The sequence below is a fragment of the Oncorhynchus masou genome, chromosome 32 (assembly GCF_036934945.1).
Source record: "Oncorhynchus masou masou isolate Uvic2021 chromosome 32, UVic_Omas_1.1, whole genome shotgun sequence".
Lineage (NCBI taxonomy): Eukaryota > Metazoa > Chordata > Actinopteri > Salmoniformes > Salmonidae > Oncorhynchus > Oncorhynchus masou.
In genome coordinates this window covers 73,314,686-73,342,225 of record NC_088243.1, presented here as the reverse complement: position 1 = coordinate 73,342,225, position 27,540 = coordinate 73,314,686, and the positions used below count along the sequence as shown (strand labels likewise).

Here is a 27,540-nt window from a genome sequence, read left to right as displayed (position 1 = left end):
GGTAAGAAGAGGGGTGGGGGTGTATGCCTTATGGCTAACGAGGCATGGTGCGATGAAAGAAACATACAGGAACTAAAATCCTTCTGTTCACCTGATTTAGAATTCCTCACAATCAAATGTAGACCGCATTATCTACCAAGAGAATTCTCTTCGATTATAATCACAGCCGTATATATCCCCCCCCAAGCAGACACATCGATGGCTCTGAACGAACTTTATTTAACTCTTTGCAAACTGGAAACCATTTATCCGGAGGCTGCATTCATTGTTGTTGGGGATTTTAACAAGGCTAATCTGAAAACAAGACTCCCTAAATTTTATCAGCATATCGATTGCGCAACCAGGGCGGAAAAACCTTGGATCACTGTTACTCTAACTTCCGCGACGCATATAAGGCCCTGCCCCGCCCCCTTTCAGAAAAGCTGACCACGACTCCATTTTGCTGATACCTGCCTACAGACAAAAGCTAAAAAAGAAGCTCCCACGCTGAGGTCTGTCCAACGCTGGTCCGACCAAGCTGACTCCACACTCCAAGACTGCTTCCATCACGTGGACTGGGACATGTTTCGTATTGCGTCAGATAACAACATTGACGAATACGCTGATTCGGTGTGCGAGTTCATTAGAACGTGCATTGAAGATGTCGTTCCCATAGCAATGATTAAAACATTCCCTAACCAGAAACCTTGGATTGATTGCAGCATTCGCGTGAAACTGAAAGCGCGAACCACTGCTTTCAATCAGGGCAAGGTGTCTGGTAACATGACTGAATACAAACAATGCAGCTATTCCCTCCGTAAGGCTATCAAACAAGCTAAGCGTCAGTACAGAGACAAAGTAGAATCCCAATTCAACGGCTCGGACACAAGAGGCATGTGGCAGGGTCTACAGTCAATCACGGACTACAGGAAGAAATCCAGCCCAGTCACGGACCAGGATGTCTTGCTCCCAGGCAGACTAAATAACTTTTTTGCCCGCTTTGAGGACAATACAGTGCCACTGACACTGCCTGCAACGGAAAAATGCGGTCTCTCCTTCACTGCAGCCGAGGTGAGTAAAACATTTAAACGTGTTAACCCTCGCAAGGCTGCAGGCCCAGACGGCATCCCCAGCCGCGCCCTCAGAGCATGCGCAGACCAGCTGGCTGGTGTGTTTACGGACATATTCAATCAATCCCTATACCAGTCTGCTGTTCCCACATGCTTCAAGAGGGCCACCATCGTTCCTGTTCCCAAGAAAGCTAAGGTAACTGAGCTAAACGACTACCGCCCCGTAGCACTCACTTCCGTCATCATGAAGTGCTTTGAGAGACTAGTCAAGGACCATATCACCTCCACCCTACCTGACTCCCTAGACCCACTCCAATTTGCTTACCGCTCAAATAGGTCCACAGACGATGCAATCTCAACCACACTTCACACTGCCCTAACCCATCTGGACAAGAGGAATACCTATGTGAGAATGCTGTTCATCGACTACAGCTCGGCATTCAACACCATAGTACCCTCCAAGCTCGTCATCAAGCTCGAGACCCTGGGTCTCGACCCCGCCCTGTGCAACTGGGTACTGGACTTCCTGACGGGCCGCCCCCAGGTGGTGAGGGTAGGTAACAACATCTCCACCCCGCTGATCCTTAACACTGGGGCCCCACAAGGGTGTGTTCTGAGCCCTCTCCTGTACTCCCTGTTCACCCACGACTGCGTGGCCACGCACGCCTCCAACTCAATCATCAAGTTTGCGGACGACACAACAGTGGTAGGCTTGATTACCAACAACGACGAGACGGCCTACAGGGAGGAGGTGAGGGCCCTCGGAGTGTGGTGTCAGGAAAATAACCTCACACTCAACGTCAACAAAACTAAGGAGATGATTGTGGACTTCAGGAAACAGCAGAGGGAACACCCCCCTATCCACATCGATGGAACAGTAGTGGAGAGAGTAGCAAGTTTTAAGTTCCTCGGCATACACATCACAGACAAACTGAATTGGTCCACTCACACAGACAGCATCGTGAAGAAGGCGCAGCAGCGCCTCTTCAACCTCAGGAGGCTGTAGAAATTCGGCTTGTCACCAAAAGCACTCACAAACTTCTACAGATGCACAATCGAGAGCATCCTGGCGGGCTGTATCACCGCCTGGTACGGCAACTGCTCCGCCCTCAACCGTAAGGCTCTCCAGAGGGTAGTGAGGTCTGCACAACGCATCACCAGGGGCAAACTACCTGCACTCCAGGACACCTACACCACCCGATGTTACAGGAAGGCCATAAAGATCATCAAGGACATCAACCACCCGAGCCACTGCCTGTTCACCCCGCTATCATCCAGAAGGCGAGGTCAGTACAGGTGCATCAAAGCTGGGACCGAGAGACAGAAGCTGTTTTTCAATCTCAAGGCCATCAGACTGTTAAACAGCCACCACTAACATTGAGTGGCTGCTGCCAACACACTGACACTGACTCAACTCCAGCCACTTTAATAATGGGAATTGATGGGAAATGATGTAAATATATCACTAGCCACTTTAAACAATGCATACGTATATTACTGTATCTTGCCTATGCTGCTCTGTACCATCACTCATTCATATATCCTTATGTACATATTCTTTATCCCCTTACACTGTGTATAAGACAGTAGTTTAGGAATTGTTAGTTAGATTACTTGTTGGTTATTACTGCATTGTCGGAACTAGAAGCACAAGCATTTCGCTACACTCGCATTAACATCTGCTAACCATGTGTATGTGACAAATAAATTTGATTTGATTGATTTGACAATTTATGGAAGCTGAAAATGTCCCAGTTCTTCCAGGGCCTGCATACTCACCAGAAGTGTCACCCATTGAGCTTGTTAGGGATGCTCTAGATCAGGCCTGGACAAAGGCTGGCCCATATGCGGCCCGCAACCTAATTCAATACGGCCGGTGGAATCAGGCTCCGATCACAAAGAATTTGCGATAGTAAAGTTTTAAAATGTTTTTGTTATTCAAATGAACAGCCCAACAAATACTTGCCTTTGTGTAATTATTTAACTCTCACTGCTTGAGTGACATTTATTTTGAAGGCACGTGTAAATATCACCTTCACGAGGACAGACAGTGACTGACAGGCTGACACGCATGTCACAGTTACAAAAAGTAACTAGCTAGAAATTGCTCAAAAATGAGTGGACAATGAATGTAGGGTGTTCCAGCAAGAGTGGACATTGAAATATTTACTTGAGGTATCAGGGAAAGCTGTGTGCAAAGAGAGCATCGCTGTCTTGAAAGACTACAATTTGTCACGACACTTCCATCCGAAGCATGCAGAGAAATATAGGAATGTTGTCTGAGCAGAGGGCAAGTGCATCGATAGTTGCTTTCTCAGTTGCAAAAGCAGCAAGGACTTTTAACAAAACTGCATTCCGCAAACAACGGAAATGCGTGAACTAGGTATGTAATGTCCCACACAATTGCTAAACATAGCAAGCCATTCAGAGGTGCTCTGTAAATGTGTCCTGAAAATAAGCCATGTTGTGGATAGTCACTGAAGTGGTAAATTTCATAAGAGCATATCTTTAAACCACAGGCACTTTGTCTCGCTGTTGGACGAGACAGTTGGGTCATGCAGAACTCTCCTACCACACAAACGTGAGATGGCTGAGTTTGGGGAAGATGCTGAAGAGTATGTATGTGAACAGACATTTTCAGTGATGAAATATAATTCAAGGCACAGATCATCTCTTACTGACTCTCACTTCTCAGCAATCCTGCGCCTAGCGACATCAGAAACTATACCTGACTTCACTGCTCTAGTCAATGCCCATCAGAGACTTCACTCCTCTCATTAATTGAGTAGTTTAAATGTAATGTTGAGCTCTCTCTCTTGTGTTTTTGTGCATACCCGTTAACAAGAGTTCTATCCGTGGTGCTGAAAGCACATTCTATCTTTCCTCCGTGTAGTGTATTGCATGTTGAATAATGAAAATGCCAACCAAAAGGAGAACATGGATATGGTTTATTTCTGTGCGTAAAATAAGTAGCATATCTGAATGTGATTTACAGTAGATATATATTTCAACACAGTCATACACTTGATGTATAATCCTGTCATTTCATTCTGGCCCACAATGGCAAAAATATATTCTAATGTGGCCCTCTAAGGAAAATAATTGCCCAGGCCTGCTCTCGATCGATGTGTATGACCGCGTGTTCCAGTTCCTGCTGATATCCAGCAACTTCGCAGGGCCATTGAAGATGAATGGGACAATATTACACAGGCCACAATCAACAGCCTGATCAACTTTATGCAAAGATGCTGCGCTGCATGAGACAAATGGTTGTCACACCAGGTACTGACAGTTTTTTTTTTTCTGATCCAAACCCCTACCTTTTGTTTTAAAGGCATCTGTGACCAGCAGATGCATATCTGTATTCCCAGTCATATGAAATCCATAGATTAGGACCTAATTAATGTATTTTAATTGACTGATTTCCTTATGAACTGTAACTCAATAAAAAGTAAATTTGTTGCATGTTGCCTTTCTATTTTTGTTCAGCATATTTATGTAGCTTTTTTATTAAGCAAGATGAAAATGCTGAGCCTAACGTTAGCTAGCTAGCTGCGGGGAGGATGTCATGTCATTTGATGAGTGGGTGAGTGGACAACTCCCCAATATCGTTTTTCGGTTCTACTGCTGGAGATGCAGGTGTCATTTGGTTAGCTTGCAAGAAATGTGAATCACTTTGCTAGGTAGCTATACTGAACTTGAACGACTCTTATCCACAGTTAGCATTAGGGCTGTTCCCGACAAACAAATGTTCGTCGACAGTTGTCTGTTCTTTCAACCAATGGCTTGTTAGACATTTTTTTAACGTGTATTTTTCCATATATAGACACCCTATGTGTTTTAATAAAATCAACTCTATGCATTGAGCTTGTTTGATGAAATAAGACACAAATGACTCACATGGGAGCCAGAGATCTAGATAACCAGACGAAGAAAAACGTAACCTGACCCAACCATTCTCCTGCTGGCTTTTGCAGATTCCGGCATTACTCTCCTGAAGTTGCCGGTAATTCTTGGAACAGTTTAATTTATATTAACGTCAATCTCAAATCATTGTCATGAGGTTAATAAAAATGATATCTAAATGAAAAAATTATAACCTAAAAGCAACATATATTGCTATTGCCTGCTACAGTGGGGCAAAAGAGTATTTAGTCAGCCACCAAGTTCTCCCACTTAAAAAGATGAGAGGCCTGTAATTTTCATCATGGGTACACTTCAACTATGACAGACAAAATTAGGAAAAAAATCCAGAAAATCACATTGTAGGATTTTTTAATGATTTTTTAAAAATGAATTTATTTGCAAATTATGGTGGAAAATAAGTATTTGGTCACCTACAAACAAGCAAGATTTCTGGCTCTCACAGACCTGTAACTTCTTCTTTAAGAGGCTCCTCTGTCCTCCACTCCATTACCTGTCCACAACCTCAAACAGTCACACTCCAAACTCTACTATGGCCAAGACCAAAGAGCTATCAAAGGACACCAGAAACAAAATTGTAGACCTGCACCAGGCTGGGAAGACTGAATCTGCAATAGGTAAGCAGTTTGGTTTGAAGAAATCAACTGTGGGAGCAATTATTAGGAAATGGAAGACATACAAGACCACTGATAATCTCCCTCGATCTGGGTCTCCATGCAAGATCTCACCCCGTGGGGTCAAAATGATCACAAGAACGGTGAGCAAAAATCCCAGAACCACAGGGACCTAGTGAATGACCTGCAGAGACCTGGGACCAAAGTAACAAAGCCTACCATCAGTAACAAACTACGCCGCCAGGGACTCAAATCCTGCAGTCCCAGACATGTCCCCCTGCTTAAGCCAGTACATGCCCAGGCCCGTCTGAAGAGCATTTGGATGATCCAGAAGAAGATTGGGAGAATGTCATATGGTCAGGTGAAACTAAAATATAACTTTTTGGTTAAAACTCAACTCGTCGTGTTTGGAGGACAAAGAAAGCTGAGTTACACCATACCTACTGTGAAGCATGGGGGTGGAAACATCATGCTTTGGGGCTGTTTTTCTGCAAAGGGACCAGGACGACTGATCCGTGTAAAGCAAAGAATGAATGGGGCCATGCATCGTGAGATTTTGAGTGAAAACCTCCTTCCATCAGCAAGGGCATTGAAGATGAAACGTGGCTGGGTCTTTAAGCATGACAATGATCCCAAACACACCGCCCGGGCAACAAAGGAGTGGCTTCGTAAGAAGCATTTCAAGGTCCTGGAGTGGCCTAGCCAGTCTCCAGATCTCAACCCATAGAAAATCTTTGGAGGGAGTTGAAAGTCTGTGTTGCCCAGCAACAGCCCCAAAACATCACTGCTCTAGAGGAGATCTGCATGGAGGAATGGGCCAAAATACCAGCAAGTGTGTGAAAACCTTGTGAAGACTTACAGAAAATGTTTGACCTCTGTCATTGCCAACAAAGGGTATATAACAAAGTATTGAGAAACTTTTGTTATTGACCAAATACTTATTTTCCACCATAATTTGCAAATAAATTCATTAAATTCTACAATGTGATTTTTCTGGATTATTATTTTTTTCTCATTTTGTCTGTCATAGTTGAAGTGTACCTATGAGACAAATTACAGGCCTCTCTCATCTTGAGAGTGGGAGAACTTGCACAATTGGTGGCTGACTAAATACTTTTTTGCCCCACTGTATGTAGTAATAGCCTACATAAAGCCAACAAATTAAAACCATTGCAGCCTGCAGGTAGAAAATATCCTGATTTTTAGAAATAAATATCCTATAAATCACACTGGCTACATATTGGCCGGTCTGCATCGAACTTGAAACTTTATCAACTGTTAACTTGGGTTTGGTAGAAGCATGTGGTAGTGAATTTGCAACGTTGTATAAAATATTCTGGGCTGTCAGTTTCCTGCGCCAAAAGTTTGTAAACACCTACTCATTCAAGGGTTTTTCTTTATTTTTACTATTTTGTACATAGTAGAATAATAGTGAAGACATCAAAACAATGAAATAACACATGGAATTATGTTGCAACCAAAAAATATATTTTATGAGTTTCTTGAAGGTATCCATACTTTGCCTTGATAGCTTTGCACACTTGGCATTCTCTCAACCAGCTTCACCTGGAATGCTTTTCCAACAGTCTTGAAAGAGTTCCCACATGCTGAGCCAACAGGTTGCTTTTCCTTCACTCTGCAGTCCAACTCAATTGGGTTGAGGTCGGGTGACTGTGGAGGCCATGTCATCTGATGCAGCACTCCATCACTCTCCTTCTTGGTCAAATAGCCCTTACACAGCCTGGAGGTGTGTTGGGTTATTATCCTGTTGAAAAACAAATGGGTTGGTGTATCACTGTAGAATGCTGTGGTAGCCATGCTGGTAAAGTGTGCCTTGAATTCTCAATAATTTACTGACAGTGTCACCAGCAAAGCACCATCACACCTCCTACTCCATGCTTCACTGTGGGAACCACACATGCGGAGATCTGTTCACCTACTCTGTGTCTCACAAAGACGAGGTGGTTGGAACCAAAAATCTCACATCAGACCAAGGGACAAATTTCCACTGGTCTAATGTCCATTGCTCGTGTTTCTTGGCCCAAGCAAGTCTCTTCTTCTTATGGGTGTCCTTCTAGTAGTGGTTTCATTGCAGCAATTTGACCATGAAGGCCTGATTTCACACAGTCTCCTCTAAACTGTTGATGTATCTGTTACTTGAAGCATTTTTTGGGGCTGCAATTTCTGAGGCTGGTAACTATAATGAACTTATCCTCTGCTGCAAAGGTAACTCTGGGTCTTCCTTTCCTGTGGCGGTCCTCATGAGAGCCAGTTTCATCATAGGGCTTGATGGTTTTTGCGACAACACTTGAAGAAACATTCAAAGTTCTTGAATATTTATTGCCATGATATGGACTTGGTCTTTTACCAAATAGGTATATCTTCTGTATAACAAACCTACCTTGTCACAACACAAGTGATTGGCTCAAACACATTAAGGAAAGAAATCCCACAAATTAACTTAACAAGGCACACCTGTTAATTGAAATGAATTCTATGTGACTACCTGATGCTGTTTGAGAGAGAGCCAATAATGTGCAAAGCTGTCAAGGCAAAGTGTGACTACTATGAAGAATCTCAAATATGAAATATATTTTGTTTTTAAAAACACTTTTTAGGTTACTACATGATTCCATATGTGTTACTTCATTGATGTCTTTGCTATTAATCTACAATGTAGTAAAAATAAATAAAAACACTTGAATGAGTAGGTGCTCAACAAAAAATATCTGTAGACCGAGACCAGTCAACTAATTGGGGTTAGCCCTAGTTAGCATATCTCTTGTTTCAATCGAATATATATGGCGTCGATCAAATGTACAGACAGGCAACTTCCCACTCAGTTGTCAAAAGGTAGGTTGGGGCAAGCATTCATTATCAGGCAACTATAAGCTGAGAAGGGCGAGCAGGCTACTATTCTCCATATTTTATCAATGCAATTTTTGACGGCCAACTATAAGCTGAGAGGGTATATCTAATGTTCCCTCGCTATTGCTAACATTAGTTGTTGATGTTGTTAATGTGCATAGGCAACAGTTTGTGGTTGTTTTAGCAATAGCAATGTAAAGTTCCCAAATGTAAGATGACTCCTGTGGTATTTATATATTTGCAGAAATCGATTCAGGTGTATTTTGTGGAACACTTTCTGATCTAAGTCGCACTGTTGCTACTGCCTGTAAACACAGTCTAGTTCAAAGTGAGTGATGGCCGGCTTGTGTCAACTGGCTTATTTGCCAATTGCCCTACAGTAGCTCTGATTTGGCTTTCGAGCACCGGTCAAGCTACATGTCTTAACAAAAGACTCATCTGAGTGTACCAGAGTGCCAAATAACTGAAGAATTTACAAACACTCAACACCCGTTGAATATGGTTGGTGTCAGTTAACGTTAGCAAAAAAAGCATAATGAAATTGTTGCCAGCAGCACAGTTAGTCACCGACGCTCTGGATAACATAAACGGCCTAACCAGCTCTGCTAAGGCGAGTAAAATGGTCAGTGGGGTGTACTCATTTTTTTGCCTAGAAGTTGCTAGCAGGATAGCCAATGCGAGCTAGTTAGCTTGGGTGCTTGACTGACTGCCGTAGTGTGGTCAGAACGTTTGGATCAACCCTACTCATCCGCCAGAGCATTCAGTGTGTGCTCTGAACGCTCTGAGAGCAAAACGCTCTGAATTTACATACTGACAATCTGACGGCACAGTTGCTGTCACCAATGCTCTGGATAACAACAGCCCAACCAGGTCTGCTAGGGCGAGTAATGTTCAGTGAGCTGTGCTCTCAGTTATGTCTGGAATTAGCTAGCAAGTTAGCTTGGGTGGTTGACTGCTGCTGTTAGTACAGAATGCTCGGATCAGCCGTTAGAGATGGGTGGGGTTAAAGCTTAAGAGTGTGTGAACTATGCTGAATGTTTGTATACGAAGAAGGGGTCTCCAGTAGTAGTACCAAAACATTCAAATACCATTTTCTCGAAAGTGAGTTTAGAAGTTTTGCAACTTTCAAAGCAGAAATACTTTCCCATAGTTCCTCAACTGTAGTGTATGAAATATTATTTTCTAGCTCCGAGTCTCTACTTTAATCCAATGTAAAAAAAAACAACAAAAAAACAAATTTCAAATTTTGTTACAGAATAACGATTTTGAGCCAGGTCGGTCACGTAAATCATTCTATGTGAGTATAAACCTGTGAAAATGACCATATCTAAGTGGTCGAGTGTGAGAAAATGTATGAAAAGGCATCATTCTTCCTGGCGGTTTACATGAACTGATTTTTACACGATTTCATGTTGCTAAAACGCTGTAAGTTCCACTTTAAACAGCCTAGGACTCGATTAGGGGATCTAGGCTTTTTCACAGCTCAAGAATGCGATGCCAGGGAGTGTAGGCTAGTCATGTCTCATTTTAAAATAAATGCAATGAGGGCAGAAGTAGGCTGGTCGTGACTCCTCAAATTAACCTAGTATTTAAGCATTGGAGAATAGAATGAAGTCCGTAGCTGACACATCCGTGTTTGTGTATTTGCTTAGTATAAGTCCCTACTGTCATGACGTGGCCCTTTCTGGGTATAGATAGTGGCCTCTCTCTCACTCATACACCCAGGTTCTGTTATCTCAGGTCGTAAATTCCTGGCGGAGACTCTCTCCCCCTGGCCATGCAGAAAGAGAGACATGGAGAGAACAAAGGATTTCACATGGCGAACTTCTAAATCCCCTAATGAGAATATGAAACAATCTCCACTTGTGAGTAGGTGGGAATGGTCCGTGGACACTTAAAGGATGGGTATGCCGAGGGTGTTTCATTTGCTGACCTCAGAGAGGACAGGAAACACGCAACTATATCTCTGAATGTGTACATTTCTCAATTATGGGATTTGCTTCTAATTATTGTGTAAAAGGAATGAGTAAAGATGACATAATGTATTGTGATGTTAAACCTTTAAAGGGAATGCAATTCTCTCGCATTAAAGTTTGTCATTTGCCAGCCCCCGTGAGCACAGACATGATCGGGCGTCATAGAACCGCCTTTTTTACTGTTACGAATAAAACCCGCTCCTGTGGAAATCCTCTTCAGACATCAAAAACCTCAGTGTAAGCTGAGGTTGCAATGGTTGTTCAATTCCTAACCATACCAAGTGGAGCATTGGCTACACGGCTATCGATCCCAACAATACCCAGTTGTCTGTGCTTGGTCTCAGTCCCTACCCAGTGGTGTCTGTGCTTGGTCTCAGTCCCTACCCAGTGGTGTCTGTGCTTGGTCTCAGTCCCTACCCAGTGGTGTCTGTGCTTGGTCTCAGTCCCTACCCAGTGGTGTCTGTGCTTGGTCTCAGTCCCTACCCAGTGGTGTCTGTGCTTGGTCTCAGTCCCTACCCAGTGGTGTCTGTGCTTGGTCTCGGGAGAAGCCAGTTAAAGGTGTACCTGCAGCATCTGATCTTCCTTAAAAAGGCACCCTGAAGGGACATTGTGTAAAAGGCATTTTATCTAGTCGTAATCCAATCTTCTGTGATTTCTGTAACACACACACACCACCACACACACACACACACACTGCCACCTGAACGCTGCAGAATGGATGACCCTGAGACACAGATTTGCCTTAGACTCTGCCATCTGCTCTAAGAAAGCCTTGTTTGAAAATAAACCCTGCCTGGACCAACCTTGTCATATTTTTTTTTTTTCTGTGTCCTTGTCCAAAAGTTCTTAGTGCCTTTTCTTTGAGTCAACCTCAAATGTTCATCTAAATGGCCCCTTTTCAGCTTTGGTTCTATTCAGCACAGAGAAGTGCCATTAACAAAATGTATGCAAAGTACTGACTTTTGTGCCTTTTTTTATACTACGTCACACATTGCAAATACTCTGACTGGAAGGTGATTCTATTAAACGGATGAAGCTGTCTGGGAAGATCTGGTGCTGAAAAGATAATTTTGTACATGTAGGCAATGACTTTTGAAAATCTTTTTTTTTTTTTTAAACAGCGTTTTCTATTTTCCATTCTTCCCTCAGGGTACGAAAAGACAGAGGACACGGCAACCTCCGCAAAGACCTCTTTAGCTGACCAAGAAGATGCACGACTGATATTCCTCAATCAGCCACAGTTCACCAAGTTCTGCAGCAATCACGTCAGGTAAGACGTCTGTTCATTGGTTGGCCTATCATCCTCTTTGCTTGCATAACGTTGAAAGACTAACTGTGGCGATACAATTTCCCACAGATTCCCTCCCTCTCGCAGAGATTGCATTGCATCTGTACTACCAATACTGTACCTCAATTCCGGCTTGCACAGTTTGCATTTCCTTCTCATTTAACTTCTCATAGTATTGCCATACAAGGCCACTTCTATAACTTGCCTTTCTCTGCCATTTTTCCAAAGTTAACCACGATGATGTAGTGGTGGAGACTTGACTCCAAATAATTGAATCTTCGACTCCTTGAACGTCGACTCCTGATGTCAACTCCCATTTCTGAGTGTCAAGATTCGATTTAGCTAGGAATCGCCTCCTAAGGGTCAGTATTTTTGGAATGGAGGAGACTTGCCGTACTTCCGAGAACACAATCACTCGCATCTTGCATAGCAAGCTAGTGAGGGATGGCAGTCAAATGCTGTATCACACAATGGAAGGCTGTGTCTTGTATCAACTTCAGTAAAGCAGGGAATATCATGAATGAATAGTCAAAGATATTCTACATGCAACAGACCAGAGGCTGAACACACACTTTCATCATTAGCAAGGCGGAAAATGTTTTGGTAATCTGTATCTGTCAATGTCTTGTCTTTCATGCCTCGCAAATTCACCACAGTAACCTGAAGTTAGCCTTTTCCTCACTGGTTAGATTTAAATGACAGCTTTCGCCATGTGTTTACAACCTATCATCTAGTTAGGTTATAACACAGAAAATGTGTTTTGTGATAACTGCACCCCCACAAAACATGGATTTATGTATTTTTCACAACTTTAAGGATCCCAACTTAGTTTTAACATCTTAAATGTTCACACCCTGACGAGAGAACAACTAAGAGTTACTTACAGTATGTTACTCATCTCCTGCTAAATATAACATGACTCTGGCTGGGGGGGAGGAGGGGACTCTCAACAATAAGAGTGTTGCCATTTGTCAAAGCAGAGGAATTGTTGCTGAGGCGGCAGCAAAGTTCAAGACATGTCAATGTATGTCGATGTGCCTGATTTGAAATATGGGCTCGGGATGATTTATAGTGGGGGTGGAAGGAGGACAGGCAGGCAGCTTCTAAACCCTGATAGAAATGTACAGCTCCTACACGTGCCTGCCTGTTTTGGTGGGAGGCATAGGCAACATGACAAACCGACAAGGTGCAACTCTTCCAGTTTGAAAAGGTCATTGTCTATTTGACAAGTAGAAGAAAATTATGAATAGCTGATCATACTGTGACATCGGAAGATAATCCATACCTTAGAGTATGCTGCATGTGTTGGCGTGAGGATCTCAACTATTTGGGTACTGGCAACAGTGACCCAGAGGTAAGCATTTTTTCCCCATATCAGCCCCTGGCATATCCAACCTTTTTAACCCCTTTACCCCACAGAGACACAACAGACCAGTGTCGTTCGTTGAGTCATGTTTCATCAGTAGTACTACTAGGCTGACATACACTATTCCAATGTAAGCTACTATACATTAGACTGACTCGAGCCCCCCCCACCCCCTCTGCCCGACTCACTGCAGCCCTTTTACAACCACTAAGGGCTCTCGTTGTGGATTCGTCCAGAAACTCTACCTCGCTAGGGCTACACTCCAAATGTCACCTTATACTCTATATAGTGCACTAGATGGTTAAAAGTAGTGCACTATATAGGGAATAGTGCTCCATTTGGGACTCAACCTTAGTTAGCTCGCTGGCGTTTCCCTCCTCTGTTCCTTGTGGAGCCGTGTTGCATTGAAAGGTCAGGTCTGTGCTGGCCATCCTCTGTCAGGGAATATTAGCGTTAGCATTCCTGCTGCATGAGCGGCTGGAGATGTCTGCATCGCACACACAGACACACCGATCCACCGCCACAAGAAAAACATAGAGCCTGAGCAGCATACAGCCAACCACTAGTATGAAACACAAAATCATGAACACAATGAAATGACAACGAGTCAATATTCAGCTTCTTCGGATAGATTAACCAAGCAAGTCACGCTGTGCCCAAAAATGTGCATTTTTGGACTCCTCTTTTTATCCGCTGCTAGCTTGGATATCCAATTCTTGTTCTGACTTGTGTCGAACACTGTATGCTGCTGCCCATAAAAAGTCACCCAGAGTCACTTTCAGGCTCTGGTCCCAGATCTGGTTTTGCGGTCTTGCCAACTCCTATGGTCATTATGTTTGGTGTGGCAACTGTTATATAGGTGTTGTCTATACCGCACAAACAGATCTGGGACCATAGAGGTATACTACGATGGAAGATAGATTTACTCAGGCTGTTGCTCATTCGCCTGCTGCCAAACTCTTGAGACAATGCTGAAACATCAATCCATGGGCGAGTCAGTGGAACATTTTAAATGTTTTCATGAAATCAAAATTCAGTAGGCTGTGGTGTGAAATAGGTTTTTAGAAGTTTTTTTTTTTTTGTGTCGTTAATGCCGCCTTTGCTTTGGTGTAGAAAAGCACAAACACCTTGTTTCCCCACTCCTATCAATAAAATAATTTTGTCATTCAATAGTTTTACTCTACATAACTTTCAAATGCATCCCGTGTGATGTGATAGGTATTTAAAAACACACATTATTTGTAACCCCCTTTTCTCCCCAATTGGTAGTTGTCCCATCGCTGCAATTCCCGTACGGACTCGGGAGAGGTGAAGGTCGAGAGCCATGCGTCCTCCGAAACACAACCATGACAAGCCGCACTGCTTCTTGACAGACTGCTCTCTTTACCCGGAAGCCAGCTGCACCAATGTGTCGGAGGAAACACTGTACAACTGGTGACCGTGTCAGCGTGCATGTGCCCGGCCCGCCACAGGAGTCGCTAAGGACATCTCAGCCGGCCAAACCCTCCCCTAACCCGGAAGACTTTGAGACACAGCCCGGGATCGAACCCATATCTGTAGTGACGCCTCAAGCACTGCAGTGCCTTAAGCAGCTCAGGAAATATTACTATTTTTAACACATTTGATTAATAAAATATTGAATCAGTCATCTTACCCAAATGAAGGGGATGATAATGGACTTTTTGCGAGAGGGAGGGAATCTGATTTCATTGGTCTTCATCTCGCGGCTCAGTCATTTCATTCAGGGTAAGTGGAGTTAGCCTGACCCGGAGTAGGTTGGTTCTGAAAGATTTGTTGCCATGGCTAAAAAGTGAGCCACTTTCTTATGACCGGTTATACCGAGTTTACCAAAGTTAGTTGAAGTCGGAAGTTTACATACACCTTAGCCAAATACATTCAAACTCAGTGTTTCACAATTCCTGTCATTAAATCCTAGTAAAAATTCCCTGTTTTAGGTCCACTTTATTTTAAGAATGTGAAATGTCAGAATAATAGTAGAGCGATTTATTTCAGCTTGTATTTCTTTAATCACATTCCCAGTCGGTCAGAAGTTTACATACTCAATTAGTATTTGGTAGCATTGCCTTTAAATTGTTTAACTTGGGTCAAACATTTCGGGTAGCCTTCCACAAGCTGCACACAATAAGTTGGGTGAATTTTGGCCCATTCCTCCTGACAGAGCTGGTGTAACTGACTCAGGTTTGTAGGCCTCCTTGCTCACACACACTTTTTCTGTTCTGCCCACAAATTTTCTACAGGATTGAGGTCAGGGCTTTGTGATGGCCACTCCAATACCTTGACTTTGTTGTCCTTAAGCCATTTTGCCACAATTTAAGTATGCTTGGGGTCATTGGCCATTTGGAAGACACATTTGCGACCAAGTTTTAACTTTAGCTTGCTTCAATATATCCACATAATTTTCCATCCTCATGTAGCCATCTATTTTGTGAAGTGCACCAGTCCCTCCTGCAGCAAAGCACCCTCACAACATGATGCTCTCACCCCCGTGCTTCACGGTTGGGATGGTGTTCTTCGGCTTGCAAGCCTCCCCCTTCTTCCTCCAAACATAACGACGGTCATTATGGCCAAACAGTTCTATTATTGTTTCATCAGACATTTCTCCAAAAAGTACAATCTTTGTCCCCATGTGCAGTTGCAAACCTTAGTCTGGCTTTTTATGGCAGTTTTGGAGCAGTGGCTTTTTCCTTGCTGAGCGGTCTTTCAGCTTATGTTGATATTGGACTCTTTTTACTGTGGATATAGATATTTTTGTATCGTTTCCTCCAGCACTGTCACAAGGTCCTTTGCTGCTGTTCTGGGATTGATTTGCACTTTTCGCACAAAACTATGTTCATCTCTAGGCGACATAATGCGTCTCCTTCCTGAGTGGTATGACGGCTGGGAGGTCCCATGGTGTTTATACTTGCGTACTATTGTTTGTACAGATGAACGTGGTACCTTCAGGGATTTGGAAATTGCTCCCAAGGATGAACCAGACTTGTGGAGGTCTACATTTTTTTTTTTCTGAGGTCTTGGCTGATTTCTTTAGATTTTCCTGTGATGTCAAGCAAAGAGGCACTGAGTTTGACGGTAGGCCTTGAAATACATCCACAGGTTCACCTCCAATTGACTCAATTGATGTCAATTAGCCTATCGGAAGCTTTTAAAGCCATGACATAATTTTCTGGAATTTTCCTAGCTTTTTAAAGGCACAGTCAACTTAGTGGATGTAAACTTCTGACCCACTGGAATTGTGATACAGTGAAATAATCTTTCTAAACAATTGTTGGGAATATTTCTTGCGTCATGCACAAAGTAGATGTCATAACCGACTTGTCAAAACTATAGTTTGTTAACGACATTTATGGAGTGGTTGAAAAATGAGTTTACATGTAATCTTCGACTGTACCTCTTCAAACCTGATTCGTAGTATAGGGCTCAGGGAATCACTTTCACACGTTCTATTTAAACTACAAATATTTTCTTGTGTTTTTCTCCATACATTGCACCGCTCCACCACTATCACTACCAGCATCTCCATAATGATCCGTTGCGCCACTGGTGGTCTTGTCCCAAATGGAATCTTATCACACAGACACATGGGCCCTGGTCAAAAGGAGTGAACGATATCAGGAATAGGGTGCAATTTGGTACACAGCCTGCTGGTAGTGTGAGTGATGGAAACTGTTTATTTGGCTGCACTACTTGTCAGACCAGATCTTGTGGGATGTGGGATGTGCATGACTTCAACCAGGGCAAACCGGAGAGTCAGGCAGGGCAAGCTGCTGTTCATTGTGTGTTCTGTGAAAAGCTGACATGGTGGATCCATGCAGGGAATTTGGCACAAGGGGTTACGTGCGTACTCGCATGAAAGGATACATGTACGCACACATTTTAATTTATTTATTTATTTAACCTTTATTTAACCAGGTAGGCTAGTTGAGAACAACTTCTCATTTACAACTGCGACCTGGCCAAGATGAAGCATAGCAGTGTGAACAGACAACACAGAGTTACACATGGAGTAAACAATTAACAAGTCAATAACACAGAGGGGAAAAAAAGTCTACATACATTGTGTGCAAAAGGCATGAGGATGAAGGCGAATAATTACAATATTGCAGATTAACACTGGAGTGATAAATGATCAGATGGGCATGTACAGGTAGAGATACTGGTGTGCAAAAGAGCAGAAAAGTAAATAAATATAAACAGTATGGTGATGAGGTAGGTAAATTTGGGTGGGCCAGCTGCAGCGATCGGTTAGCTGCTCAGATAGCAGATGTTTGAAGTTGGTGAGGGAGATAAGTCTCCAACTTCAGCGATTTTTTGCAATTCCTTCCAGTCACAGGCAGCAGAGAACTGGAACGAAAGGCGGCCAAATGAGGTGTTGGCTTTAGGGATGATCAGTGAGATACACCTGCTGGAGCGCGTGCTACTGGTGGGTGTTGCCATCGTGACCAGTGAACTGAGATAAGGCGGAGCTTTACCTAGCATGGACTTGTAGATAACCTGGAGCCAGTGGGTCTGGCGACAAATATGTAGCGAGGGCCAGCCGACTAGAGCATACAGGTCGCAGTGGTGGGTGATATAAGGTGCTTTAGTAACAAAACGGATGGCACTGTGATCGGTAGGATAGTCAGTTTTACTAGGGTAAGTTTGGCGCCGTGAGTGAAGGAGGCTTTGTTGCGGAATAGAAAGCCGACTCTAGATTCGATTTTAGATTGAAGATGTTTGATATTAGTCGGGAAGGCGAGTTTACAGTCTAGCCAGACACCTAGGTACTTATAGATGTCCACATATTCTAGGTCGGAACCATCCAGGGTGGTGATGCTAGTCGGGCGTGTGGGTGCAGGCAGCGAACGGTTGAAAAGCATGCATTTGGTTTTACTAGCGTTTTCAGAGCAGTTGGAGGCCACGGAAGGAGTGTTGTATGGCGTTGAAGCTCGTTTGGAGGTTAGATAGCACCGTGTCCAAGGAAGGGCCGGAAGTATACAGAATTGTGTCGTTTGCGTAGAGTTGGATCAGGGAATCGCCCGCAGCAAGAGCAACATCCATTTATATATACAGAGAAAAGGGTTGGGGCACACATGCTTAATTTAGAGTTATTAATGCTCCCTTTAGTTCTGGGTTCTCCCGAGTGGTGCAGTGGTCTAAGCCACTGCAGTGCTTGAGGCGTCACTACAGACCTGCTGTGTCAGAGGTTGACCGGGGGGCTTTACTTGGCTCATTGTTATTTATAAATCCTTGTGGCGGGCGGGTGCCTGCAGGCTGACTTCGGTCATCAGTTGAGCGGTGTTTCCCCTGACACATTGGTACGGCTGGCTTCCAGGTTAAGCAGGCGGGTGTAATGGAGTGTGGTTTGGAGGGTGATGTTTCAAAGGACGCATGACTCGTCCTTAGCAAATTTGGTAGGCTACTAATGACCATCAACAGCATCCGAGCTTGGAGAAGCCTAATTACCGTGACTAAACGGTCACGTGGAATTTGACCCGTGACCGCCGGTGTGGTGGTAATATGGCCGCAACAGCCCTACACATGGAGAGACACACCCACACACACACACTCACAGATTTCATGCTCTCTTGTGTAAATGACCATTTAAGGGAAACCTGTCTTTCTGCTTTTTCATTTCAATGTTAAGTGCTTTTGTGCAATTGTGTTTGCACACATTTAACTTGACAGGGTCAGATTTGAAGCTACAACAGTGACATCATACTTTTATGCCAAGTCAGGTAATGTAATGTCGATCATCTTCTCTCGACTGTCCCCAGAATTGCTACAAATGTCTTCACGGCTGTTGGCCATTGAGCTAACAGCCAAAAGTAGTGTGCTAAATAGGGAATAGGGTCCCATTTGATTTTTTAAAATGTAACTCATTTTTTGAGTGGAGAGACGAGGTGAGGAGGAAGTGGTCTCAGTCCTGAGGCCACGGGTAGATAATGAATGGAGAGCTGGTGCAGTAATCTCCATTAAGAAGAGGAGTGTTAAAGGATCACTTTTTTTATTGTCATTCGCTGTGGTTTTGCCCCAAAGAAATACGGAAGGAAAGAGAGCGATAGGAGGAGAGATGGGAGATGGAAAGAAAAGGAAGTAGCTGAAGGAACAAAATATTAAATCGAGAGCAAAGTACTGGTTATTATTTTTAACAGCTAACACCATCCCCCGGGGTTTCAAATGAGGTCACGAGACGGGGTCATGGTTTCTGTGGTGCAGAGGTGACCGCACTCCCTAAGCCACCTGGTCAACTCCTCAACGTAACACAAAGCCACCTGGCCAACTCCTCAACGTAACACAAAGCCACCTGGCCAACTCCTCAACGTAACACAAAGCCACCTGGCCAACTCCTCAACGTAACACAAAGCCACCTGGTCAACTCCTCAACGTAAAACAAAGCCACCTGGTCAACTCCTCAACGTAAAACAAAGCCACCTGGCCAACTCCTCAACGTAAAACAAAGCCACCTGGCCAACTCCTCAACGCAACACAAAGCCACCTGGCCAACTCCTCAACGCAACACAAAGCCACCTGGCCAAGTCCTCAACGTAACACAAAGCCACCTGGCCAAGTCCTCAACGTAACACAAAGCCACCTGGCCAAGTCCTCAACGTAACACAAAGCCACCTGGCCAAGTCCTCAACGTAACACAAAGCCACCTGGCCAAGTCCTCAACGTAACAGCAAAGCCACCTGGCCAAGTCCTCAACGTAACACAAAGCCACATGGCCAAGTCCTCAACGTAACACAAAGCCACATGGCCAAGTCCTCAACGTAACACAAAGCCACCTGGCCAAGTCCTCAACGTAACACAAAGCCACCTGGCCAAGTCCTCAACGTAACACAAAGCCACCTGGCCAAGTCCTCAACGTAACACAAAGCCACCTGGCCAAGTCCTCAACGTAACACAAAGCCACCTGGCCAAGTCCTCAACGTAACACAAAGCCACCTGGCCAAGTCCTCAACGTAACACAAAGCCACCTGGCCAAGTCCTCAACGTAACACAAAGCCACCTGGCCAAGTCCTCAACGTAACACAAAGCCACCTGGCCAAGTCCTCAACGTAACACAAAGCCACCTGGCCAAGTCCTCAACGTAACACAAAGCCACCTGGCCAAGTCCTCAACGTAACACAAAGCCACCTGGCCAAGTCCTCAACGTAACACAAAGCCACCTGGCCAAGTCCTCAACGTAACACAAAGCCACCTGGCCAAGTCCTCAACGTAACACAAAGCCACCTGGCCAAGTCCTCAACGTAACACAAAGAACAAGGGAACTAAGCCAAGCCAATATTTTTTTCCCACAGGTATGAATAGCCCGTTTTTTCCCCCCCAGGTGCGAATTTCCACGGCACAACAATGCTGACAATGGACTTCTGTGAAGACCAAACATGGTCCTCGTGGCAAAACTGGGATGGTGCTAGGGGGTTCAAATTATGTAGACTTGGCCAGGTCCAGTAAAGAGCTTGGCCATGAAGCAGTGGAGAGTGTCCACCATTTTTGTCAGCTTTTGTTCACACTTTCGACTGAGAGTCAGAGGGGGGATGGAGAAAAATAGTTGCGTTTCATAGCAATGGTAGGAGAAACCATGTGAGTATAATACATTGCTGAGCGACTTGGTGTACAGAGCGAACAGGAGAGGGCCTAGATCTGAGCTCTGGTAGACAGCAGTAGAGAGACCATGTGGTGCAGACACAGATCCCCTCCATGTCATCTTGTTCAAACCACCATTTAAGTTTTACTTACAAGTTACTTACAAAAAAAGGATTTCCAAGAAAAACTCAATGGAGGCTTGTTCTGTGTTCTGATGAGGTTTCATTACATCGCTCTGCAAAGATGGTATGTTATGGTACCATGCCCTATTGTATAGTAATCTACTGCCATGTGTGCTGTGCTGTTGTCTGATAGCCGCCTCTCTCAGACCGAGCCCCACTAGACGGATGTGACGGGGAGAAGATGAATGGAGCACTATCTCTTATCATTGACTGTTTGCCAGTCTCTCTCCGCTCACTGGCTTACTATCCCCGCCCAGTCTGTATGTATTACTGTGTGTGTGTCTGCTTGTTGTTGATTTATCACAATCTGTCTGTGTGCCTTGTCTATGGAGGGAGGCCTATTATGGATTGTGCTTACAGTATATCATCTGTGTGTGTGTGTATAAGCTTGACTGGCGTTGCATTATGCTACCTTATCGACACCAGTAGATAACATCATGTGTGAGAAAATGTACAGTATTAAATTAAGTGCCCTTTAATATAGCCTGGACCACATGGATTCTTTTGTTGCTAGTTTCTGGTGTCTTGTGGTGGAAAACTGAGCAAGTCGACCATAACCCTTCAACCCTGTTACCAATAGATAGGCTAGAAATGTTTTAACAATGTCAGTTTCTTTGGTGAAGCTTGCATTCAGTTGCCCCTCCCTGTTGCACACAACAAGCTTCCATTCCCCCTGTCACAAGGGGATTAATGACTTTTAGATGAGGTCGTCAGCCCTGGTATGGTGAGCCCTGGTATGGTGAGCCCTGGTATGGTGAGCCCTGGTATGGTGAGCCCTGGTATGGTGAGCCCTGGTATGGTGAGACCTGGTATGGTCAGCCCTGTTACTTTATAAACAAAACTTTTTGGGGGGAGTTTCTGTTAAAATGAAAATGAATAAATCATAAAATTCCATGTCAATTCGCAATGCAGAATAATAGTCCTATTACGTATGTATGACAGCTAGGGCCAGGCAATGGATTATATCTACGCGACCCTTTAAAGACAGAACACAGTTCAATAACATGTCCATAATTGATTACTTTTTAGACAATAAAAAAAAGTGTAATGTAATTCTCTGCTCTTGCATGTAATGTTGCCTCCTTGACAACAACAAACGTTGCTGATTTGATGTCCTGCTATGTTTTTTTATGATAAGGTAGCTAAATGTGCGTTCATTCTACTAAATGTCTTGTTAAGTCGTAATGTATAACAAACTTTGACAGTTTGAACAGTTCTGTTTACCTATTGATGGAAGCGGCATTACTTTACAGACAAGTAAAATGCTGTTCATGTCTCCAGAGGTTTTCTGTAAGCTTTAAAAAAAAGCCGTAGTGTAGCCTACCCTAACAGACAAACATTTCATATCCTGGTGGCATGGTCTACATCACAGCGTTTATCTCCCCCCAAAGTGCTCTGGCTGGCTGGCCCTTAATGCGGCTGTAAATCAGGCTCTGTCTTGTCTGGGCCGGAGGTGCTCTGCCAGGCACCCCCCCTCTGCCATAGCTTACGTCTGCCAGGAGAGCTCCCCTTAGTTATGCTTTATGGTAATTTAGCCGACTGGCCTGCCATTCATCACTCACACAGTACATGTTCAACCACAGCTCAGAGCTCCGCCACCCCCTCCACTCAGGAGAAGCAGCTTCCAGGAATGGTGGATTGTGGGTGGTGGAGGTGGAGATGAGGGTGAAATGTATCAACTCGAGGCTGGATGGGGTATCAGGAGATATACAGTACCAGTCAAAAGTTTGGACACCTACTCATTCAATGGTTTTTCTTTATTTGTACTATTTTGATACATTGTAGAATAATAGTGAAGACATCAAAACTATGAAATAACACATATGGAATCATGTAGTAAATAAATAAATGTAGTAACCAAAAAAGTGTTAAACAAATCAAAATATACTTTATATTTGAGATTCTTGAAAGTAGCCACCCTTTGCCTTGACGACAGCTTTGAACACTCTTGGCATTCTCAAGTTTTTTATGAGGTCGTCACCTGGAATGCATTTTGATTAACAGGTGTGCCTTGTTAATTTGTGGAATTTCTTTCATTCTTAATGTGTTTGAGCCAATCAGGTAGGGGTGGTATTCAGAAGAGAGCCCTATTTGGTAAAAGACCAAGTCCCTATTATGACAAGAACCGCTCAAATAAGCAAAGAGAAATGACAGTCCATCATTACTTTAAGACATGGTCAGTCAATGTGGAAAAATGTCAAGAACTTTTAAAGTTTCTTCAAGTGTAGTCGCAAACACCATCAAGCACTATGATGAAACTGGTTCTCATGAGGACCGCCATAGGAAAGGAAGACCCAGAGTTACCTCTGTTGCAGAGGATAAGTTCATTAGAAGTACCAGTCTCAGAAATTGCAGCCCAAATAATTGCTTCACAGAGTTCAAGTAACAGACACATCTCAACATCAACTGTTCAGAGGAGACTGCGTGAATCAGGCATTCATGGTGAAATTACTGCAAAGGAACCACTACTAAAGGACACCCATAAGAAGAAGACTTGCTTGGGCCAAGAAACACGAGCAATGGACATTAGATCGGTGGAAATCAGTCCTTTGGTATGAGTCCAAATTTGAGATTTTTGGTTCCAATCGCTGTGTCTTTGTGAGATGCAGAGTAGGTGAATGGATGATCTCTGCATATGTGGTTCCCACCGTGAAGCATGGAGGCTGTGGTGTGGTGGTGCTTTGCTAGTGACACTGTTAGTTATAATTCAAGGCACACTTAACCAGCATGAATACCACAGCATTCTGAAATGATACGCCATCCCCTCTGCTTTGCGCTTAGTGGGACTATCATTTGTTTTTCAACAGGACAATGACCCAACACACCTCCAGGCAGTGTAAGGGCAATTTGACCAAGAAGGAGAATGATGGAGTTCTGCATCAGGTGACCTGGTCTCCACAATCACCTGACCTCAACCCAATTGAGATGGTTTGGGATGAGCTGGACCGCAGAGTTAAGGAAAAGCAGCCAACAAGTATTCCACATATATGGAAACTCATTCAAGACTGTTGGAAAAGTATTCCAGGTGATGCTGATTAAAAATGCCAAGAGCGTATACAGCTGTAATCAAGGCAAAGGGTGGCTACTTTGAAGAATATAAAATATATTTTATATTTAACACTTTTTTTGGGGTTCATACATGATTCCTTGTTATTTCATACTTTTGATATCTTAACTATTATTCTACAATGTAGAAAAATAGTAAAACAAAGAAACCCTTGAATGAGTAGGTATGTCCAAGCTTTTGACTGGTACTGTATATTATGTTTACTGGTATAAGATGTCTGTTAGTGGAAAGAAACTGATTCATGGAACTGAACTGTTTTCTCTTTCTCTCTGCCTTTCTGTGTTCTCGCTCTCTCGCTCTCCCTACATGTCCTTTTCTCTGCCCTGCAGCACTGCAAAGTATAATGTCCTTACCTTCCTACCTCGGTTCCTCTACTCTCAGTTCAGAAGGGCTGCCAACTCCTTCTTCCTCTTCATCGCTCTCCTACAGGTAAGACAGAGATTATTTGTTTTGGTTGCTAGAGCTTTGCCATCTGTAGTAAAGGTTACATTAATATTCAAACACACTGAATACCCCACATGCATTCCCAAACTGAATACACACACTACTGAAAAATACATGTTGGAGGGTGAGTGTCCCTCTCTAAAGGAAATTATTGTTTTACTTCCTCAACGCACATCATTCCACACATCAGTTGCTTAAAAATGCACCACAACTTAATGTCAGTGGTTTACCAGACATGAGTTGTAGCAGAGGACAAACAAAGATTTCTAACACAGACCAGCACTCACATGGATAGCGTGGAAATATTCTCTTTTGGATGGTGACGCTGGGATTTGTGTGGCTAGATCAGGGTTGTGTTCATTAGGCACCAAACGGATGAAAATGGACCGAAACATGGAGGGACTACCTGGACTTGATGAATAAGAAATGCTTATTTTAGTTTTCTGTTGCGAAACTAATCAAAACATTTTCCTTTGCGTGCCCCAATGAACATGACTCTGTCGTATTAACTTTGATTTCTCCAGAATGTGGCATAATAGACCAGAGGAAATCCACAATCTACTAAAACTTCAGTGATTACACTTAACCTCACAGAACCTTAGTGTGAATCTAAAAAAACAACTCTCTCCTAGAAGTTCAAAGCTCCACGGACACGATTTGGACAATGGATTCAGGGCAAGACTTAAACCTCAATCTTTTATCACTCTGGATTCTGCTAACTAATGCAACGGTAATGAGAGCTGACAAACACAGCGTTAATGAGAACGTTTGACACTAAATGTGACTTTCAGGAAACTAGGTGTATGTTCGTTCGGGTCATTACTTCACAGGAGAGCGGTTTGTATGTCAATGTTTTTTGCATAAATGCCTTCTTTGAACATTTTGAACTTTCATGTGCCTTTAATAACTAACTTGTATGCCATCTGTAAATACTAATAAAATTGTTAAAGTATGAGCCTAGTCGGTTTAGCCACAGCAACCCTCCCGCTAGCCATGATTGGCTGAGATAATGAGTGGGCTGGACATGCCGAGAGATGAGTTTGGATTGGTCTGCCATATAGCACACTTCTGTCTATTTGAGCTGGTCAGTATGTGTAGGGAATCCTGTCTAACGCTGCTTTAAAAAAATATTGGGTAGTAAAACTTAACAAAAAGACTCCACTATGCAAGTATCCATTTCAATGGAATGTCACTGCAACAACTGTTTCAGAGTACTCTCGTCTGAGAGTGACAGAGCGCTGAATAACTGATGAATTTACGAACGCTCAACACCCGTTGAATATGTCCGGTGTCAGTAAACATTGGCAAAAACGTGTAATTACATTGTTGCCAGGAGCATAGTTAGTCACCAGTGCTATGGATAACATGAAAACAGCCAAACCAGCTTTGCTAGGGTGAGTAAAATAGTCAGAGTTTGGGTGGGGGCTAAAGCTTAAGATGATTCTTATGGCATTACACACGATCAGTGTGAACCAGAATGTGCTGTACAAAGAAAATGGAAACGACACAGGACGTCTAATTTAATGAAAGGGGTTGCAGTCTGCTGTAAACTTTCATCCATGTATATGGGAAAGAGTCTAGCTACATTTTCAGATATTATAGATTTCTTATTTTGTGCAAGTTTTCATTGCAAGATAAAGCTTACGGTTAGCCATCTAACGTCAGCTAGCTAGCTGACTCGCTAGTTAACGTTACGTTTTTGATCTGTGTGTAGTAATATCTCAGAATTCCATTTCACATTGCTAGTTTATAGCCTGATGTTAGCTAGCTAACATTGAACCTATTTGGTTCACTTTAGCTAGCTATGACAATCTGTTGGTATTGGTAGTACTCTATGGATTGGGATTATGGTTCATTGTTTAGCTAGCTAGCTACATGTCTAAGAAAAAGACCCCAAGTTCAAGCTTACTGTTAGCTAGCTAGCTGACGTTTGTGGCCGGCTGTGAAACAGCCTGGGATCGGACCCAGGTCTGTAGTGCCTTAGACCGCTGCACCACTCGGGAGGCCTGAAATTGTGTTTTTTACATTTGTTAAATGTAGAGACGAATAACTAGGAAATGGTAGCATACACTGCAGTTGAAGAACAATGGGGAAAGTAATTCTGCTTTGAAAGTTGATCAACTTGTAAACTCACATTTGCTAAAATGACCCTGGAATATTTGGTACACCTACTGGAGAGCTTTGTCTACACCCATTCTGCATCGTTTACACCCTCTTAAGCCTTAGCCTCACCCATCTCTTTAAGGATTCAAATGTGAGGCCATTTGCTAAACAGAGTGATTGGTTTAGTAAACAACCTAATATTTTAAGATTAAAAGTGGTGAAAGTAGTAGCCTACAATAAGGAAAAACTCCCGGTAAAAATACACTATCTAGTCCAAGAAGCAGTGCGGCTTGGCAGGGTCGTGTTTCAGAGGATGCATGGCTCTAAACGTTAGCCTCTCCCAAGTCCGTATGGGAGTTGCAGCGATGGGACAGACTAACTACCAATTGGATATCACGAAATTGGGGATAAAAAGTACAACAAAAAACCTTATCAAATTTTGCTACAGAAGATCGAGGAGGTCGGTCACAGATCTTGACATCTTGAATGCTAGTAAGCAAAACTATTTGGGACTAAATCTAAAATGGACTAGTGAAACAAATACCAAAAGATTGTTTTTGGGTGGAATTTCTTTAATAGTAGCTATGTAAAGTTAAAACAAATTAATTATATTATTCATTATACTGCATGACCGTGTCCTGCAGTCTTTGTAAAAGCGTTCAATGGGTGCCTTGGAGGGACTCACAATAAATCTCCCATTCCCCTTCTATGAATCGTGACTAGCATACCATCCATCTCAACCTAGCAAGAGCCAGTGACACTGTGTGTGCTTACAGTATGTCAGTGAGCCCTACCCTTTCATGTTCCATAACACTGACTGCATCCCAAAGGACACCCTATTCCCTATTTAGTGCACTAGTTTACATAAGTATTCAGACCCTTTGCTGAGCTCAGGTGCATCCTGTTTCCACTGATAATCCTTGATGTTTCTACAACTTGATTGGAGTCCACCTGTTGTAAATTAAATTGATTGGACATGATTTGGAAAGGTACACACCTGTCTATATAAGGTCCCACAATTGACACTGCATGTCAGGACAAAAACTGGGTTGTGGCAAAGATCTGGGGAAGG

General features: G+C 43.3%; 1 protein-coding gene across 3 annotated transcripts in view; it reads left to right on the top strand.

Moving 5' to 3' along the window:
- Window positions 1-27,540, top strand: part of LOC135526557 (phospholipid-transporting ATPase IA-like) — a 192,267-nt gene that overhangs the window by 49,389 nt on the left and 115,338 nt on the right. For all 3 annotated transcript variants that reach the window (XM_064955048.1, XM_064955047.1, XM_064955049.1), the window contains exons 2-3: window positions 11,581-11,701; window positions 24,251-24,350. In XM_064955048.1, the coding sequence (XP_064811120.1) occupies window positions 11,581-11,701; window positions 24,251-24,350 (221 nt within the window). The remainder of the gene's footprint in view (window positions 1-11,580; window positions 11,702-24,250; window positions 24,351-27,540) is intronic.